Genomic DNA, 20,835 nt, shown 5'->3' with positions numbered 1-20,835 from the left:
TCCAGAAAGCTCAACTTTCATTTTGCCAGTCCAAAAAGTCTTGGAATCATTCAGATGTTTTTTTGCAAAAGTAAGACAAGCCTTTGTTCTTTTTACTCACTAATGTTTTTCGCCTTGGATCTCTGCCATGGATGCCATTTTTGCCCAGTTTCTTTCTACCTTTTGTGTCATGAACACTGACCTTAACTGAGCCAAGGGAGGCTTGCAGTTCTTTCGACGTTGTCCTGAGTTCCTTTGTGGCCTCCTGGATGAGTCATTGCTGTTCTCTTGCGGTAATCTTTGTAGGCCAGCCACTCTTGGGAAGGTTCAACACTTCCATGTTTTCTCCATGTGAGGATAATGGCTCTCCCTATGGTTCGCTGGAATCCTAATGCTTTAGAAATGGCTTTTGTTACCCTTTCCAGACTAATAGATGTCAATTACTTTATCGAATGTTCTGGAATTTCTTTGGATCGCGTCATTTTGTTGGAGCTCTTTTAGATCTTTTCTCAGACTTGATTTTGTTTGTGATTTCCTAATTGAACAGGTCTGTAGGTAATCAGGCTTGGGTGTGATCAGTGAAAATTAACCAAAAATTGTGATTAGCCACAATTAATTCAGTATTTAACAAGAGGGTAATTACTTTTTCCACAGGGCCAGGTAACTTTGGATAGTTTATTTTTCCTGAATAAATTAAATAAAAACAGCATCTTAAGTACTCTTGGGTTATATTTGTCCGATACATTTGTTTGATGAGCTTAAAATGGGGAAACAATGCAAAAATATAAGAATTTGAAAAGGGGACCAATACTTCTTCACGGCAATGTATACTGAAATTGTGTGGTGGTGGAAGAGTATTTTAAGTCCCTGTAAGGTAGAAATACATCACAGAAGTTTGACACACCACAAATGAGTTAACAACCTAGCCAAATTTTAAAGAAAATAAGTATATAAGATGCGGCTGTTAGCTCAGCTCTCAAAGGATGTGGGCGTGCTCGCTGAATGCACTGAGACCACGCTCTGCTCAATTGTCAACCAAATACCACAACGTGTAGGCTGTTTTTTTTTATGCCTACACGTCCCTACATGTTGAGCCTTGAAAATAAATGCACTTAAAGCCTCTGTTGGCTGGAATATATTCCACGGGTCATTGCAGGGCTTTTCCACACCACGACAAGGCACTTTAAAGCGGACACACCAGCCTGAAGGCCCCGTCTGCATGCTGGCTGTCACACTGGACAGAACCAACCCGTGTGACACTCTCTCACGGCACACAATGCCAACGGTAGGGTGGATGGGAATCACTGCACTAATTGACGTACTTGCATTAGTTACATTAAAAGCTGTGTCTTTATTAAGGCTAACTGGGGAAAAAAATTATTGATGTCAATATGAACCATTCCCCCGCATGCTGTCCAAAAAAAAAAAAAAAGCCTGTCTGAAAAAAATTTATGCTTTTTGTATATGTATTGCTTAGTTTCAACAAGCTGTATTATCACCATGTTCTACTGGAAGCAAATACTTCACATTTATTTATTAGCCGTTTCACATCAAATAAAAGGCCATTTAAGACTGAACAAAATGCATGTACATAAGACACTGAAGACCACAAGAGCAGACAAAGCTCTATCATCTACCCAATGCACTGTTGCATAATGTGTGACTGATTTAATAGATGAGGTTCTGTAATGTAAGAGCATGAGTATTCATTCACATGGCAAATTCAAGGACAGCAGGCTAATTACACATGCACTGTAGCTTTGTACATACACTTTTAGAGACACAAATCACTGGAACTGAAGCTGTACACCAACAGTAAATTGGAAGTGCATCATTCACCCACATGAAGCAGATTGGCCACTGGTTGGTAGTATACAATAAGAGCTTTGTTTTTCATCCAAACATGCCTCAACAACTATGCAAACCTTTAACAGAACCATGTTTAATTAGTCAGTGTTATATGCACTAATCCTGTGTGTTGGCAAGTTGACCAGAGCTGTGAAAAGTCAGCAATAAAGCAGGCAGTCATGAAAGTATACACCTGCCTGTGCCATACAGTCAGTCATGTGCAGTCACATTTCCCTCAATGCATAACTATAAGAAATCACACACTATAAATAGTTATGTACAATCATACTGAGGCAATAATAAAAAATATATTTTCATGCAGGACAATATGCAAAAAATAACTTATAAAATGTATTTTTTACTTAGCAAAATAGTTTTTCATACAAGGTTTTTTTTTTTTTTTTTTTTTTTTTTAAATCCAAGAATTCATAGTGCTGATCTTGTTTAAAATAGATAAACAACCAATTAAGAAATAATCATCTAATTCTCATTAATATGATGAAATATTTTTTTTTGGGGGGGGGGGGGGGGAAGTACCTTGTACTTAAAACAATTTATACATTAATTTTATCACATTGATCATGGTCATTTTCTGTTTTAAAGGGATTTCACTGGGACATAAAGACCAGCTCAAAGTTTAGTTAATTCATAGAATCAATGTTTTTAAATCATAATAAACAAGCAGGAACAGTGTTGTCATGTCAAGATTTAGTGGAGGGTTTGGGGGGCTAATTTAGGTTTCTGTTTGTAGTTCCTGAGAAAATCAATGAAAAATGTAATAGGTGAAAATAAATTGCCTCAATGTGTCCTACTCCTCCACAAAGTTTCATGAAAATGTCCCATCATGCTTTAGTTGGTGGAATTTCACTCGGTGGCATCACCGCTGAAAACAACATGAACACAAGACTGTTGCTATGCATGGTTACTTGTTATCTTAGTGATGAAAAAAAGGCTGTGTATCTGAAAAGTACAGATAATACCCGGTGGCCACACGTGGAACACGTAGAACAAAAGCACCATCACTTAAACAGTGCCAAGCAAAAGTGCAACGTGTGTGAGGTTAAAAGTTACAGCAAGGGAGGAGGCTGATCTGATGAATACTGTCTCTTTCCTTATATCGGCACTGAGAGAGTGAGTAACTGAAGTAGTCTCGTGTGGCTTGAAGCGTCAACATGGAGGTGGCTGCCTCTAAGACACACTGGAGCAGTGGATGCTGGGAGAACCCATCTGTGTGAGAACCTTGTCCAGCCACTGCAAAGGACCGTTGAGATGCAGCTCTATCCAGCAGGGTGTGCTGGTCACTGTCTGACGTCTGCAAAATAGAAGAAACGATTTACATGCCCTGCGATTGGCTGGCGACCAGTTCAGGGTGTACCCCGCCACCCGCCAAAAGTCAGCTGAGATAGGCACCAGCACACCCGCACCCCTAGTGAGGATAAGCGGTTCCGAAAATGGATGGATTTACCTGACACTTATATTAGATCAATGCACAGAAAAAGGCATAAAGCACAGTTCTGTCAACATTTTTGCTGATCCAGTCAGTATGGTGAAGTCATCCAAGGTTCTCTCCGACGCGCCTGGTGCCAGAAATACAAGCAGCTCTCTGGCTTTTTGGGAATCCCCCTCGTGAGTGTCTCTGAGACACGTTCACCTCCCACTGCATGCCTGCCACATTCCTTCGGCGTTCCTCAACCGGCACATTCTTTCTCTCAGCAGAACCCTGCCCCACATGTTCCTCCCTCAGTGTGCTCATGATCCTGACCATCAACATCATGGCACGTTTTCTTATTCAGCCAAGAAAGTTGGCATTCAAACCAAAAGCGCAATGCCGCACACTCCAAGGAAAACAAGAGGCTGCGACAAGAAAGGCAACTGTGTACCTGTGTGATTTCACCTTGAAGAGGGGAAATGGCAATACAGTAATTCCCCAACATTTTTACAGTTCACTATTCACAATATTCACCTATTTGCATCTTTTTCTGTGGAAACTATCCCGAGTTGAAAAACTCACCTAATGGCATGTTTGTGCCATCAAAGCTCTGTCTAAATAGAAAAGTAGTACGCTAGTGTCAAGGAAGTAAGTACAAGTAATATCTCTCGAATGAGAGACAAGCTTTGTATGTCTGGGAGGGGCTAGGTTTAGCCTGGGTTGTTAGTGCAGAGTTAGAGAGTGTCTGTCTGCCACATTTACATGCATACTTCTGGGACATTTTTTCAAAACCAAATCTGCAAGCCGTTTCTTTTTAAGGCTGTAAAATGTTGAAATGATAATGTGTATTGTGATCATAGTTTGCGGTATATATTTATGGTTTAAACCATTAACATGGGCAATCACAAAACATTTTGTAGGCGGGACATTTGTTTGCTATTTATGGCAGGGCTTAGACCCTGGAGCTAGTTCTCCCCTGCCAATAGTGGGGGATTCCTATAGCTAATTGGATTGGTAACTGCTGATGTAATAATAATGCAATTTATATAGAGAGCAAATAAGGAGCAGGAGACAACAATAAAGCCAAGTTGAAGCCATGAGACAGAGCGAACATCAGAGTAGATGTGACGAGAGCGAGCTAGAAGTCTCAATATACCTGTACTCGGCACCCCATCCTTTGACAAAACTCATGCGAATGGTGCACATCCTGGTGAGCTGGTAAACAGCCTCGAAGCCCTGGTTCACCGACTGGGCAAGAAGAGCGGCAAACTCCTGGTTATTGAAGATCTTCAAGTTGCAACCTAACAAAGAGATATGGGGTTTATGCTTTTTTATTATTTTCTTTTATTTTACGGCAGCATTGTGCAGTGATACTTAAACCAGTGACGAGTGACCATCAGGTGTGTTGTGTGAAATACTCTTATTTCACCTAACTGGTCAAAACAATTATTTACTGCAAATCTGCCTTTGTTCATCTATAGTATCTATGCCAGCGACATATAGTGACAGGCAGAACAATTACATGCTCTTCCACTAGAAGGAAGACGGTAAAATTAATCTGTGTATCCACCTGTTGCCATTCATACAACAAAATAACAGCTTTGTGTTCAATCAGGCCAAGATTTCAAAGTGAATAAGTACATTTAGACGACATCCTCATTATTTCAGTTTACACACTTTTTTGTGACATTTTTGTTTGGTGGTGTGCTTCAAGGTTTTTCCAATGTAAAATATGTGCCTTGGCTCTATAAAGGTTGAGAAAAACTGCATTAGAGAGTAGTCATCTTGAAAGCTTGTGTATATCCTTCTGTGCATACCTGGAGGGATCTTGCAGACAGTAGCAGGATGCCATCCGTAGCGCTGGTTGCAGTTGGGACTCTGGACAAAGATGGCACTGTCACTGAGACACTCGGCAAACACTTCTCCACCAATGTAGTACAACCTAACACCCCGTCCTAAAAAGGTAATAGAGAGACGAAGATAATGACATTCAAACAAACAACAATACAGGAAATACAGAATAAAATAAAAACAGACACACGGCACAAAATGATAAACAATCAGCATAACAAATGCACACCAAAAAATTGGCTCCCGTTTAAGTGAAACTCGCTTTCTGTTCATCCATCCATCCATTTTCTGTACCACTTATCCTCACTAGGGTTGCAGGCGTGCTGGAGCCTATCCCAGCTTTCTTCGGGCGAGAGGCGGGGTACACCCTGAACTGGTCGCCAGCCAATCGCAGCTTTCTGTTCATCATATATTTAAAATGCAACTGTCAAATATGACATGTTTTGACATCTGAGAAAGATGTTTTATTTATTTTTTTGTCATTACTTCCTGGCAAAGAAATAATAGTAGAGTAGTATATGTGTACACACGTATACATATACATACATATGTGTATACATATGTGTGTGCGTGTAGTCATCAACGACAAGAGGACATGACTTTTATCAGATTAGTGTCTACTAAAAAACAAATCTGAAGCCATGCAGCCCCTAGTGTGAACCCCACTTCACATCATCCAAGACGACAATTACCTATATGTCTGCGTGTGAGCTCCACTGCAGAATTGCGGTTAACATTGGACAACAGGCCCAGACAGAAGCGCTCAGAGTTGGAGGGGTCAGTGAAGCCGTCGACCGTGAGGGAGGGCTGGGAGGCGTGGAAAGTCTCTCCTACACGCTGGTTGAGCTCATAGTAGGAGATGGAGCACCAGAAAGCGGACTCGCAGTATGTCACAGGTTGTAGGTCTGTGTAAATGAAAGCAAAGTGGTTAGATCTCTGGATAACAAGATGAAAAAAGGCTTACAAATGTGGCCAACATTTAATTTTGAAGATGCACACCCCAGATAACGGTAGATTTTCTTTGATTTGTCTCCTGCAGTTCTTTCCCATGACCCTAACCAGGAAGACAGAGAAATTACGTACCTTATTTCTTTCTCACTTTTTTTTTTTTTTTTAATAAAAACGCTGACCTCCTTGTGGCTTTGCATAGATTGAATAGCCTGGCAACCGGATATTATCATTATTACATTACCTGAGGTTGTCTGTACCTGATCTCCCTGCAGACTTGAATACAACACAGACAATGACCCCATTCATAGCAGAGTTACTTTGTTACTAGCTTAAGGCTTAGCCTCATAAATGCTGTCCACTGTATTGTTTTTCTATGTCATCTCAAATACATAAATGAAAAACCTTTTTGTAATAGCTGAAAAGAAAGAAAAGGTCTGCTCTCTCTAGAGGAGCTCTGCATGGAGCAATGGGCCAAAATACCAGCAACAGTGTGTGAAAACCTTGTGAAGACTTACAGAACATGTATGACCTCTGTCATTGCCAACAAAGGGTATATAACAAAGTACTGAGATGAACTTTTTTTTATTGACCAAGTCTTTATTTTCCACCATAATTTGCGAATAAGTTTTAAAGAATAAAAATCAGACAATGTGATTTTTCTGGATTTTTTTTTTCTCATTTTGTCTCTCATAGGTGAGGTATAACTATGATGAAAATTACAGGCCTCTCATCTTCTTAAGTGGGAGAAATTGCACAATTGGTGGCTGACTAAATACGTTTTTGCCCCACTGTATATGCTTGTATGAAAGTTGATTCAAACAATCGTTTAGAACCAAATGAATCAATTGGAAGTTGACCAGCTTTATTGCCGAAAAGTGGTGGCAGACTAACGAATACAAAATGTACTACCGGATCATTTATTGTCGATGTTACGTGTGCTTTGCGGTTCCGCTGGGACCACAACCAGGGCCACGACCAGCAGCACCTCAATGCGAAAATAGAAAAGACCAGTGCAACAAATACGACATGGGCTGATCTTCTGAGTAAAAATGTTGCTTAAACACAAGATGTGCACTCCAGTGGTGGGTAGAGTAGACAAAAATTGTACCCAAGTAAGAGTACTGTTACTCGACAAAAATGTGACTGAAGAAATAGTAAAAAGTAGTCGTCCAAAAAATTTAATTAAAAAAACATATATATCTATAGATCTATATATATCTATAGATATATATAGATCTATATATATCTATAGATATATATAGATCTATAGATATATATGACTATATATATAGATAGGCTGGGATAGGCTCCAGCACGCCCGCGACCCTAGTGAGGATAAGCGGTACAGAAAATGGATGGATGAATGTTCCACCACTGGATCATACCTTGACACTATTTCTTGTGTGGGTGTTTCTTTATTCAACTGTAGCAGTCCCATGTGTTTATTTGAAGTCGGCATCTATTTGAGAGTTGCATGGGTTGGCTTGTTTAAAGAATAGTTATTTTAAGAAAGACCTCAGGCTTTGTGTGCGATTTAAAGTTTGTTTCTTCTACTTTTAATTTATTGGTGGATTACATGCTGTTCTGCTCCTATGATGTCACACGATTTACAATTGCTGTAATCCCAAAATATCTAAATCGGTGTGTAGCATCCCAATCCGTGCCGATGGGAACTCAACTGTACCGCTTGGTGGAAATGCGGTCATAGTAAAGGTAATTATCTTGTAGTATGCTTCCTTTGAGGGTGAAAAGGCGGTGCCTATTTATTCAAGTGGGCACACCACCACCTGCCCACTAATCTCTTAGAGCAGAGGCCTCTAATTGAGGAAATACGGTACACAGTCTACCAGCCAAGACATTTGGTACTCCTACACATTGATGTCTTAAGGCTTCTGTAAAACCCGCGTGGGCGGTGACCGCGCTGACGTCCCTGCGGCTATCCCGCACGCAGTTTGCCTTTATACTCAAGCGCAACCCACGCACGCAGTTTTGAAAATGTACTGCAGTTCTTCTCCAAGTCGGGGGTGTCGCTACGGCTGGTATTGGCTCGGATACCACAGGGTGGAGTTTCCTCTGCATTTTTTGGCCATTTCCTGTAGTCGTTTTTACTTTCCATTCCGGAACAAGGAACAAAGCAACAACAATGGCAACCGTGGAACAGTGACTGCTAGAACAAATGGAGATGACCAGATGATACGTTTAATTATGCTGCAAAATCGATCAAGAAGGCGGCGACGTAGATGGTATGTAAAACCAAGGGGAACGCCGAGTGTGTCATCACAGCATGTGACCAAAATGGACCAATCGCAAGAGATGAGCTCTGCGGCATTTACGCGCAGCAACAATTTTTGCCATGTCCGCGTCACGTGACGCATACGCAATGAGTCGGTCATGTGATGCAATGCGGGTGCTGTCGGCTGCGCGAGCGCAGGACTATAAAGAGGCCTTTACAGTAGCCTATTAATAGCTACAGTATTTAATGTAATTAATGAGGTTACCAACATTATAAACACATCAGTATGATGCAGTACAGTTCACCACCACTGGGTCATGCCAGAAAATGTAGCATTATCTTCCATGCATCCATCCGTCCGTCCATTTTCTGAGCCGCTTCTCCTCACTAGGGTCGCGGGCGTGCTGGAGCCTATCCCAGCTGTCATCGAGCAGGAGGGGGACGGGTGAGCGTGAAGCTGCAAGCTGTCAGTTACGCGGTGGAAGATGGGGATCGAGCAGTTCAGTACACCCTGAACTGGTTGCCAGCCAATCGCAGTAGCATTATCTTTATAAAGGCTGAATTTCATTCTGCTCTTATGTTTGATCTAATTAAGTAAGGTTACCGTGAGTGCACAGATAATAAACGATTCAGTTGTAAAGCTCATATCTGTGCATGCTTACCAAGATTATTGTTTGTGTTTGTGGGATTGGGTGACAGGCTGGGAGAATCTGAAATACAGCACAACATACTGGGTCCATATATAGAAAGAATGCATTTCAAAGTGTGGGACTTGAGTGGTGTATGCAGTGGACTCACCTGTGTCCATGCTGTGGTTGAGTTGGTGATCGCTCGTCTCGCCATCCTCACTCAGGTACCCTGGTGGGGGGGTTTCTGGAAATAGTCAACAAAATCTCAGCTAAAGCATCCTTGGGTCCCTTATAGTGCTATCTAAATCAAATGTGTTATTATTACACACATTTCTTTGATATACAGAAGGCACATTTTCCATATGTTTTACCAATGGTGAATTAGCTTGGTTATTCCCAAGTTTTGGTGACAGTAGTTATTAGCGTTGTTCCGATCAGATCACGTGATTGGAAATCGGGGCCGATCACGTAATTTTTTTTAGCTAATCTGTCTCGCCTGAATTTTTATTTTATTTTATTTTTTTAAAAACAGACCTGGCTTCATGCAGCAGTCTGTGCGCCTGCTCTACAGCAACAGTGCTCTGTTGTGGGCTGTGCCTTTTTACGCAAAGCTTGTTTTCAACGAGAAAGAAATGGCCACAAGCATTTGCGCTCGTCTGCAACTCATTAAGGAAAAAGGGCCATAGAGTTGAGATGTGGAAAGATGCAGAACTTCATATATTCTAAAGGATGGCTGCTCTTTAATCATTGTACTTCTAGTTTGCATAGCTAAGTTAAACAATTATTTGCTCAGTTGTTCAAAGTATAATGCTAGAAAGTTTAAACACCAATAAGTAAAGTTTAACCTTTTAAATTCACTGGTGATTTTGTTGTGTTATTGAATAACGTTTTTTTAATCAAATAAAAGTAATCATTGTTTTTTATTTTTCCCATGCAAGTTTAAGAAATCTTGTTCGGATCTTATTCCAACTACAGGGGGATCACACTCCTCAGCCTCCCTGTTAAGGTCTATTCAGGGGCGGTGGAGAGGAGGGTCCGTCGGGAAGTCAAATCTCAGATTCAGGAGGAGCAGTGTGGTTTTTGTCTTGGCCATGGAACAGTGGACCAGCTCTACACCCTCGGCAGGGTCCTCGATGGTGCATGCGTTTTGTGGACTTGGAGAAAGGCGTTCGACCGTGTACCTCGGGGAGTCCTGTGGGGGGTGCTTCAGGAGTATGGGGTACCGAACCCCCTGATACGGGCTGTTCGGTCCCCGTACGACCGGTGTCAGAGTTTGGTCCGCATTGCCGGCAGTAAGTCGGACTCGCTTCCGGTGAGGGTTGGACTCCGCCAAGGCTGCCAGATTCTGTTCATAACTTTTCTGGACAGAATTTCTAGGCGTAGCCAAGGCATAGAGGGTGTCCAGTTTGGTGGCCTCAGTATTGCATCTCTGCCTTTTGCAGATGATGTGGTTCTGTTGGCTCCATCAAGCAGTGATCTCCAACTCTCACTGGAGCGGTGTGAAGCGGATGGGATGAGAATCAGCACCTCCAAATCTGAGACCATGGTCCTCAGTCGGAAAAGGTTGGCGTGCCCTCTCCAGGTCGGGGATGAGTTCCTGCCCCAAGTGGAGGAGTTCAATATCTTCGGGTCTTGTTCACGAGTGAGGGAAGAATGGAACGAGAGATCGACAGGCGAATCAGTGCAGAGTCTGCAGTGATGCAGACTTTGTATCGGTCCGTTGTGGTGAAGAAGGAGTTAAGCCGAAAGGCAAAGCTCTCAATTTACCGGTCGATCTACATTCCTTCCCTCACGTGCTGTGGGTCGTGACGGAAAGAACAAGATCCCGGATACAAGTGGCCGAAATGAGTTTTCTCCGCAGGGTGTCCGGGCTCTCCCTTAGAGATAGGGTGAGAAGCTCGGTCTTCCGGGAGGAGCTCAGAGTTGAGCCGCTGTTCCTCCATATTGAGAGGAGCCAGATGAGGTGGCTGGGGCATCTGATTCGGATGCCTCCCGGAAGCCTCCCTGGTGAGGTGTTCCGGGCACGTCCCACGGGGAGGAGACCCCGGGGATGACCCAGGTCACGCTGGAGAGACTACGTCCTTCGGCTGGCCTGGGAACACCTCGGGATCCCCCCGGAAGAGCTGGATGAAGTGGCTGGGGAGAGGGAAGTCTGGGAGTCCCTGCTAAAGCTACTGCCCCCGCGACCCGACCTCGGATAAGTGGTAGAAAATGGATGTTTGGATCACATTTGCATAAGACTGAAAATGTGTATATTTATCTTTTGATTGTTTTTATTATTAAGGCCTCAAGTATTTAATCGTCAATACCTTTTTGAAAATAGGACTTCAAGCATGGTTGTTTCAGCATGGGAGACCATATAAAACCAAGGCACCATCAAAAAAGTTTTTAAAAATTGCTCATTTAGAAAAAATATATATATATCCAACTTAATGCATTGCCGAGTTATCAGCCTATACTCAAAATTACAGTGGGGCAAAAAAGTATTTAGTCAGCCGCCAATTGTGTAAGTTAAAAAGATGACAGAGGCCTATAATTTTCATCATAGGTATGCCTCACCTATGAGAGACAAAATGAGAGGGGGGGGAAAAAAAGAGAAAATCATAGTTTGATTTTTAAAGAATTTATTAGCAAATTATGGTGGAAATAAGTATTTAGTTAGCAACAAACAAGCAAGATTTCTGACTATCACAGACCTGTAACTTCTTTAAGAGGCTCCTCTGTCCTCTACTCGTTACCTGTATTAATGGCACCTGTTTGAACTTGTCATCAGTATAAAAGACACCTGTCCACAACATCAGTCACACTCCAAACTCCACTATGGCCAAGACCAAAGAGCTGTCAAAGGACACCAGAAACAAAATTGTAGACCTGCACCAGGCTGGGAAGACTGAGTCTGCAATATGTAAGCAGCTTGGTGTGAAGAAATCAACTTTGGGATCAATTATTAGAAAATGGAAGACATACAAGATCACTGATCATCTCCCTCAATCTGGGGCTCCACGCAAGATCTCACCCCGTGGGGTCAAAATGATCACAAGAACCACACGGGGGGGACATAGTGAATGACTTGCAGAGAGCTGGGACCAAAGTAACAAAGGCTACCATCAGTAACACATTACGCCGCCAGGGACTCAAATCCTGCACTGCCAGACGTGTCCCCCTGCTTAAGCCAGTACATGTCCAGGCCCGTCTGAAGTTGGCTCGAGAGCATTTGGATGATCCAGAAGAGGACTGGGAGAATATCACATGGTCAGATGAAACCAAAATAGAACTTTTTGGTAAAAACTCAACTTGTCGTGTTTGGAGGAGAACGAATACCAAGTTGCATCCAAAGAACACCATACCTACTATGAAGCATGGGGGTGGAAACACCATACTCTGGAGCTTTGCTTTCTGCAAAGGGACCAGGACGACTGATCCGTGTAAAGGAAAGAAACAATGGGGCCATGTATCGTGAGATGTTAAGTGAAAACCTCCTTCCATCAGCAAGGGCCTTGAAGATGAAATGTGGCTGGGTCTTTCTGCATGACAATGATCCCAAACACACCGCCCGGGCAATGAAGGAGTGGCTTCGGAAGATGCGTTTCAAGGTCCTGGAGTGGCCTAGCCAGTTTCCAGATCTCAACCACATAGAAAATCTTTGGAGGGAGTTGAAAGTCTGTGTTGCTCAGTGACAGCCCCAAAACATCACTGCTCTCTCTAGAGGAGCTGTGCATGGAGGAATGGGCCAAAATACCAGCAACAGTGTGTGAAAATCTTGTGAAGACTTACAGAAAACGTTTGACCTCTGTCACTGCCAACAAAGGGTATATAACAAAGTAATGAGATTAACTTTTATTATTGACCAAATACATCTGGTTTCAACTATAGCAACAACAATGGCGAGCCACATACATATAAACATCTACATTAAAAAAAAAACAGGAGGCTCATTTTAATATCGTGTGTCCTTTGTAAAAGTTTTCTTTTAATAATTAATTCATTTCATCCTTGAGTTACAACAATGCTAACCATCAAATTGTGTCCAGATCAAACTTTTAAAGGTGCATTGGTAAGAGACAAACATACATGCAAGGCTTCCATGCTTTAATTCCCCTGTGGACAAGAAAAAGACAATGCTCACCAGGTATGTAGTTACTCCGTGGTTCAATCCCAGCAGGGAAGTTTGTGTTTTCAGGGATGGAGGGGCTATAGTCATCCAGTGGGGGGAACTCTGCAGGGATGTCTGTATGTCGTGGAACTAGAACAGGTGGCAAAACTGGAGAGACACAGACATTTTCATCAGGGACTACTTTTGCTTATTGGAATGCATACTAGTTGTTTGAATAATGTCGTAGAAAGGCACACTTACTTGGCGTCTCCACCCTCAGGTAATGATAAGGGTTCACGCACACTTCGTCTTTCTTTGTGTGGAAAGCGTATTCGCACAGGTCAATGGCCCGCAGCTCATGGTGAGACTGCAGGTCGGGCCAGCGCCACAGGCGGCAGTAGATCACGTGAGGAAGACCTTTTTTGTGAGAGACCTGGAGTCGACCGTCTAGTGATCTGAAATGCACCAACAACAAAAAGAGTGTCATGACGCATACATCAATCCATTTTATTTTATGGAATTCAGACCTCACGGATTCGGCCCAACTTCAGCTTCAGTCGAATTCATGGATGTTCCTTGTAATCCGTCTGAATTCTTAACCAAGCATCTTCATTGTTGCATGGATTAGCCTTCTTCATAATACATGAAGTACCCAAAAGCTTTTGAATAATGTCCCATACAATATAGATGAGGAAGCTGCGTTACTCTTGCCTCCTGACATGGGGTTACCCATGCTACTACAGCTCATCATTATCTTTTGTGGAAGTATGCTGGAATCTCCAACACAATTCATTCCTCGATGCTGGTAGACTTCCAAGTTGTTCACCTCCCAGGCACATGCAATCATCTCCCACTGTAAGCGTACACAACTGTTTTTCACTTTTATTTTGACAGCTCTTTAATTTGTCTAATTTCAGTTAGGAATGTCAAAAAATTAAATGTATTCTTTATGCAAGGTGACTTGCCTTCCAAACAGTAGGCTCTCGCTCCACCTCTCCATACAAGTCCATCAATCATAAAAAAAAGATCGATCAGATGATTAACATTGCAGTGGTAACTTATTTGTATTATTTTCCATGAGAAAAGAGGTTCCTTTCCATTGAACGTTAAGCCATGTAAGTTGACATTCAAGAACCAACAGAACACATGACATGACAATCTTTCTACCAAATCTGAGAAATCTATGAAAAACGCTATAAATATTGCGCAAGATAGATTAGATCCCCTTGAAAGTGACATTTGACAGCCCCTCTGACCTCAGCTGAGAAGCTTCAAATGCTGATAAGCCCTTTCTACTACATTAAGAGGGAAAGGAAAAGTGCACGTTTGGAGCATAAAACAAATTATTCCCCGTTTCTATTCTCTAAACCTGAAGCATCTGACCCACAATCCAAACAGTGGCCCACACCCTCCCAATAGCCTGGAGTGCATTCCCACCCAAAAAAGTTATTTTAATGTGGGTTACCACCCACATTCTGAGGGAGGTGTACATCACAGGAGGGGCCCATCAGCCTAGGAGCAGATATACGTGTCACAATTAGTCAAACAATTGACTTGGACAACCTTCAAATTGTGGGAAACATTGAATAATCCAGCCATGTTCTATACTGCTTATCCTCACTAGGCACACACATTCTTAGTACTCATACACACGTCACTGTTAGTGTTATTCCATCTTTCCCAAACTACACAAAGTCCAGTGTAAACATTCCCAATCATACGTTTCTCCACCTCACATGTACAACACGATTTACAATGTTAGAAAGCAACATTTGTTTTCATGTGTTTCCCAACGTTTGGTGTTAACGTGGGATATTCATCTGGTATGCACGCACGCGCGCACAAACAAACACACAAACAGGAAAAAGTGATATTTCACACCCACGGACAACTCAATGCGAATACTTCCCCTCATGTCCACGGTTCAGGCCACATAACACAACCTTGGACCAAAGCTGTGAAATAAGTAGGTTATGGTTGCTTCAGTCTATAAAGGCAAGGTTATATGACCCCAAATCCTAAAACGTCATCACACCTAAACGAAGCATGTTTATGTTTTTCTTCTCCCAGGCATTTTAAGTACCTAAACACGAATAAACTGAAACTAGTAACACATTTTTAGGTTGTGATATTAGCAATGCTAAAGCTAACAAGCTAGCTGTCATTAGCACTAGCGCGCAAGCCTAGCCTAGCTTAGTTTAGCCAGCGCTTAGTTTCCTTACCTTGGTATGGTTAAACATTTGGTGTTGACATTTTGTGTCGTGATAGCCTTTTCCAACTCGTCCAACTGTCCGGTCTTTTTCAACTTCTTCACCAGACTTTTGACAGCCTTTTCGCACCATTTCTCCTCTTGGCCGTTCTGCTCCCCCTTCTTCCAGCCGAGAAGCCTCTTCACTATGGGAGGCGTGAACGGTAATATGGACATTTTAAATGTCGAAATTAATCAACACTGATTTGATTTGAAGTCTTCGACGCTGGGTTAACCGAAACACCGCCAGCGTCTTCTCGTTCGCTGAGCCAGTCCGCTAAATCGTCTGATAAACTGGACTTCCTAGGCACACGAATGGCCGGTAGGCTGGGTAGCCGACCGAGAGGGGCTCACGAGCCTCACGCTGACGTCCGCTCAAGTTGACTGAGTGTCGGTCAGACTTTAGCAGAACATCCGCCTGTCTGCCCCTCCTCCTCCTGCTCCTGCTGCTTGCTCCTGCTGCTGCCGGATCAGCTGCTCATCTCTCTTCCACCTGCACCGAGCAGCGAGAACACACGGACGACTGTTTTACCTTATTTACTTTATTATTCTTATTCTACTACTACTACTACTACTTTAATTAATTTATAGGAAAAAAACAAAAGACAGAGCCGCATCAGAAACTGGCAATATTCCATATAACTGTGCATGTGCACCTTTAGCTCATGTTTGTTTTGCTAATTAGGTCATATAACTTTTACTGCAAGCAATATAGAATACATGCATATATAAAAATATAAATATAATGACCAAACAATTGTCAGGTTATGTTTTCCATTTACATTTGATATATTGATAGCTATACTGTATTAACTTCCGAACTCTGCAAATAATATTGATTAACATGTAATTATTAGGATACCCATTCATTTTTTAGATTTCTCATGCTCTAACCTTTTTGTTATATTGTTTTTAATGAACTTTTATTTGTATGTTCGAATTATTATTTTCCATGTTAGGGCCCCTTGAAAACAAGATGGTATGACCACAGTGATATTCCAAATATACAATCTACACAAATCCACAGCACAACGTGCGTAACATGGACAAAGTAGCTTGCCATTCTCTTGGGCAGTGGTTCTCAACTGTTGTCAACCTGGGACCTGCATTTTCCTCGAGTTGCAAAGTCATGACCCAAGTAAGGAACAATAAAGAATATGTTTAAAAATAGACAGCACATTTATAGTATATTACTTTTTCAAAAGCGGTTTCAAATTAGTTTGATTTACTACCAAAATCATATCATTCGCCATGATGTCCACTAGCCAGAGGCTGATTTGCACTGTACGTGTAGCGTGTACGGAGTAAACTAGTGGCTCCACTTCCTGTCGCTTACCTTACCAGTGTTTCCAAACCTTTATTGAGCCGAGGCACGTATTTTACTTGAATTACACAACAAAAATTTCTGTCTGAATTTACTCACTAAGTTTAAAATATGGGCCTGTTTAGTTGAACAAAAGCTATTACTCTGTTGTATGAATGGCGACAGGTGAATACACAGTTAATTGTCCCTTCTGCCGTGTAGTTGAAGAGCATGTAATTGTTCCAGCTGTCATTAAACTTCGCTAAACCTTTAGCTCAACTCAGCTTTATTAACCTATATAGCACATTCACAACAGCGGCAGCTAGCTATAGATGAACAAGGATAATTTTTTTTGTTGTAAATAAATTATCATTTTCAGACCAATTAACTGAAATTGTCTACATTTCTGATGATGATAATGATCATGACCTCTCGTGACACACCGTTGGGCCATGGAACAGTGGTTGGGAATGACTGCTCTAAGGCAATGATTCGAAAGGGATAGATGCTGTAATTCATGCCACCACCTTGTTGCTATGGTGGAGGGGGGACACGAGCCAGACAGCTGGTGTGGAGGGATGTTGCGTGTGTCCTTGTGAGGGGATTTTAGGGGGGTTGTGTGAGACTGGGGGGCAGATGGGCCACAGCAGGCCCAGGAAAAATCTTACTGAGCGAGTGACGAATGAGTTGGGACAAAAGCCCGGGCGGCTGTGTGAATAAGTAATGAGTGCCCACAATCGCATGTGTAACAAAGGCATTGTGATGGAGCATTCAAGGGCAACGTGGGAAACAAGGAGCATGTGATCAGCTGGGCTGCTGTCACAACAATACTTATTGAATAGGATCTACCAGCAATTAGAGGAAATATAGCCTTTGTGTCTCCATATGGGAACATTATTGTGATATAGGCTCACACTAGACATCAGAATCAGAATCATCTTTATTTGCCAAGTCTGTCCAAAAAACACACAAGGAATTTGTCCCCGGTAGTTGGAGCCGCTCTAGTACGACAACAGACAGTCAATTGACAGAGAACACTTTTGAGACATAAAGACATTGACAAAAAAACAGTCACTGAGCAATAAAGGGTTAATAGTTATCTGTTAATGCCGGTGCATTAGTATTTATTTTTTTTTTACAATTGTACAAAGATGCAGAGTCCTCTAGCACTTAGAGCAGTTTGAATGACTAATATAGCAATAGTCCGGTGCAATGACCATTGTGCAAAGGGCGCCGAGACTTCAAGGAGTGTATGCGGTTTAAAGTGACGAGTAGTGCGATCATCTGGGACAATGTTGATTGTGCAAATGTTGCAGATACTCCACAGTCAGTGTGCAAATGGAGCAGATGCTACTCTGCCATGAGTGGCCAGTATTGGTCAACGACAGATATGCAAATAGTGCAGTGTGGCGAGACAACTACAGTGAGTGCACGAGTAATATATAATTGGCCCCACACAAATGTGACGCCGAACTAAAGTAAAAAAAAAAAATAATTGCCAGCATGTTGCAGTAGAATTGTAGGTTAGGTGTTTAAGAAGTTGATCATACTAGCACACTCAAACAGCTTGGCGTAAAATGTTAAAAATAGTATAATTAGATGTAACCTTTAGCTGCCTACGCCTGTAATTTTCCAAAAGGGTAATTGCAGTGCCACACCTCCAAAAGGGTGAGGTCCAGTCTTGCATTTTATATCCTCCTTCACTTTACAAAGTGTTGTCTGTTGCTTGCAGCCATCACTTGCGCTGGGCGGTGGTCGAACGCAGGGACTTTGGCGATTTGGTACCAGTCCTCTCGAGGGAGGTTGAACTCTCTTCCACTCTGGAGTTGCCCATGGTGAGAGGCGCCAAGCAGGGGTGGGTATACTTATTGTTCCCCTGTACATTGGGGTTCACCCCAGTGGACGAGAGGGTATCCTCCCTGCTGGGAACGTCTGGCAGAATCCCCTGTCTGAAGGAGTTTCAACTCTTATCTCCTGCAGAACTTCACCCACGTCCCGGGGAAGGCGAGGTATATTGAGTCCGAGTGGATCATGTTCTGCGCCTCCATTACCGAGGCAGCCGACCAAAGTTCTGACCGTGAGGTGGTCGGTGGCTGTCATGGCGGCAATCCCCAAACCCGTTGGTGGACACCAGCGGTGACAGATGCCATCAAGCTGAAGAAGGAGTCCATTAGGGCATTTTTGGCCTGTGGGACTCCTGAGGCAGCTGATGGTTACTGGCTTGCCAAGCGGAACGCAGCTTTGGTTGTTGCTGAGGCAAAAACCTGGTCGTGGGAGGAGTTCGAGGCCATTGAGAAAGACTTCCAGGCGGCTTCGAGGAAATTCTGGTCCATGTCTCTCAGGGAGTTCTGTGGGGGGTACTTCGGAAGTATGGGGTAACTAACTGTTCAGTCACTGTGTAACGAATATCAGAGTTTGGTCTGCATTGCTGGCAGTAAGTCGGATTCGTTTCCGGTGAGGGTTGGACTACGCCAAGGCTGCCCTTTGTCACCAATTCTGTTCGTAACGTATATGGACAGAATTTCTAGGCGCAGCAAAGACATAGAGGGGGTCCGGTTTGGTGGCCTCAGTATTGCATCTCTGCTTTTTGCAGATGATGTGGCTTCATCAAGCTGTGATCTCCAGCTCTCACTGAAGCGGTTCACAGCTGAGTGTGAAGTGGTTGGGATGAAAATCAGCACCTCCAAATCTAAGACCATGATCCTCAGTCGAAAAAGGGTGGAGTGCCCTCTCGGGTCGGGAATGAGTTCCTGCCCCAAGTGGAGGAGTTCAAGTACCTTGGGGTCTTGTTCACGAGTGCGGGAAGAATGGAACGGGAGATCGACATGCGGATCGATGCACGTCTGCAGTGATGCGGACTTTGTATCGGTCCATTGTGGTGAAGAAGGAGGCGAAGCGCTCAATTTCCTGGTCGATCTACGTTCCTACTCTCACCTATGGTCACGAGCTGTGGGTCGTGACCGAAAGAACAAGATCCCGGAAACAAGCGGCCGAAATGAGTTTCCTCCGCAGGGTGTCCGGGCTCTCCCTTAGAGATAGGGTGAGAAGCTCGGTCATCCGGGAGGAGCTCAGAGTAGAGCCGCTCCTCCTCCACATTCGTCATGGGTTGATTACTGCTTTGGATGGTAAATTCTCTGCAGACATCAGCTTGTCGATGCCTCCTTTAAATAAACACCTGTTACACTCTGCAGTTGAGTAAGTAAACACCCCTGGCCACTATTTGAGTCAATCACATACAGGTATATTTCTTTTAACATAGCAATTGCATGTAATTTATTTGTTGCACATCAGGAGTCACCAAACTGAGCTACTTACTTTTTGGGTACTGATGAAGGTGAAGTGCTACCAGTGTAATACACATTTATGAAATAACAATTTTGCCAACATTTCCGTTAAAATTCATCTGTGAGAAGACACCGATCATGTTAATTATTTCTCACAATAATTATCAAACATGACTTAACAATGTACGATACAGATAAGTATCAATATACAACACTTAATATCTATAAATATTTTGTTTTATTTTTTGTGAAGCACTTTATGTCGCAGTTTTATGTATGACAGGTGCAATACAAATAAAGTTTGAATTTATTTTATTTGATAAATTCTCATTTTCAAATGATCACATCTACAACATTCCTAGGAAATCACAATGGTCTATAACTGGTGAGCTACATTAAGAATTGCCCTGCCAGCTACTCATGTGGTCCTTGGGGGCAACCTGGTGGCCACGGATACCCTGTTGGTGACCCCTGCTGTACGTGGACACATGTTGTTTCTGATCACAACCAGTGAAGTTTCTCCACTTTTAGTGTTTGTTGAAAACTGTTGAAAACAAAATTGCATCAAAATTGGTCGCTGTAGTTTTGTTATTGTTGCTGCTATAAAAACTTGGGATGGTCTTCATTTATTTCACAGATCCCTTCCATGCACTCGTATAAAACTGAATCCGGATTTGCTTAGCACACTAGAAAGGTGCATACATACATTTGTTTCACATCATTGACTTGATGCAATCACATGCTGAGACAGACAGACCCAATTCAACACATTCAATGCATTCTCAAACGGTCTCAAGGTAACACTGCCATCTAGTGGACTTTATTTAACATTACTATTTGTGTTTAAGGTAGAACATTTGAGTGGAGAAAAAAGCTGCGAAAGATTACCAACCAAATGTGTGTAGTTGAAAAAAACAAAAAACAAATCCATTCTCTGTACCACTAATCCTCATTAGGGTGTGCTGGAGCCAATCCCAGCTGATTTTG

At 42.6% G+C, this 20,835-nt stretch overlaps 1 protein-coding gene across 1 annotated transcript; it reads right to left on the bottom strand.

Annotated features, from left to right (window-relative positions):
- Positions 1–1,480: 1,480 nt before the first annotated feature.
- smad3b (SMAD family member 3b) lies at positions 1,481–15,680 on the bottom strand. The gene is made up of 9 exons (XM_061675954.1): positions 15,236–15,680; positions 13,275–13,468; positions 13,047–13,181; positions 9,090–9,164; positions 8,954–9,001; positions 5,800–6,012; positions 5,074–5,211; positions 4,413–4,557; positions 1,481–3,139 (listed from the first exon to the last, which is right to left on the bottom strand). Exons 1-9 carry the CDS (start codon positions 15,436–15,438, stop codon positions 3,016–3,018), a joined length of 1,275 nt encoding a protein of 424 aa, XP_061531938.1. The 5' UTR covers positions 15,439–15,680; the 3' UTR covers positions 1,481–3,015.
- Between the last annotated feature and the right edge of the window lie 5,155 nt (positions 15,681–20,835).

Source organism: Phycodurus eques, chromosome 5 (genome assembly GCF_024500275.1).
Source record: "Phycodurus eques isolate BA_2022a chromosome 5, UOR_Pequ_1.1, whole genome shotgun sequence".
Classification (NCBI taxonomy): Eukaryota; Metazoa; Chordata; class Actinopteri; order Syngnathiformes; family Syngnathidae; genus Phycodurus; species Phycodurus eques.
This window is presented reverse-complemented; position numbering and strand designations above follow the sequence as displayed.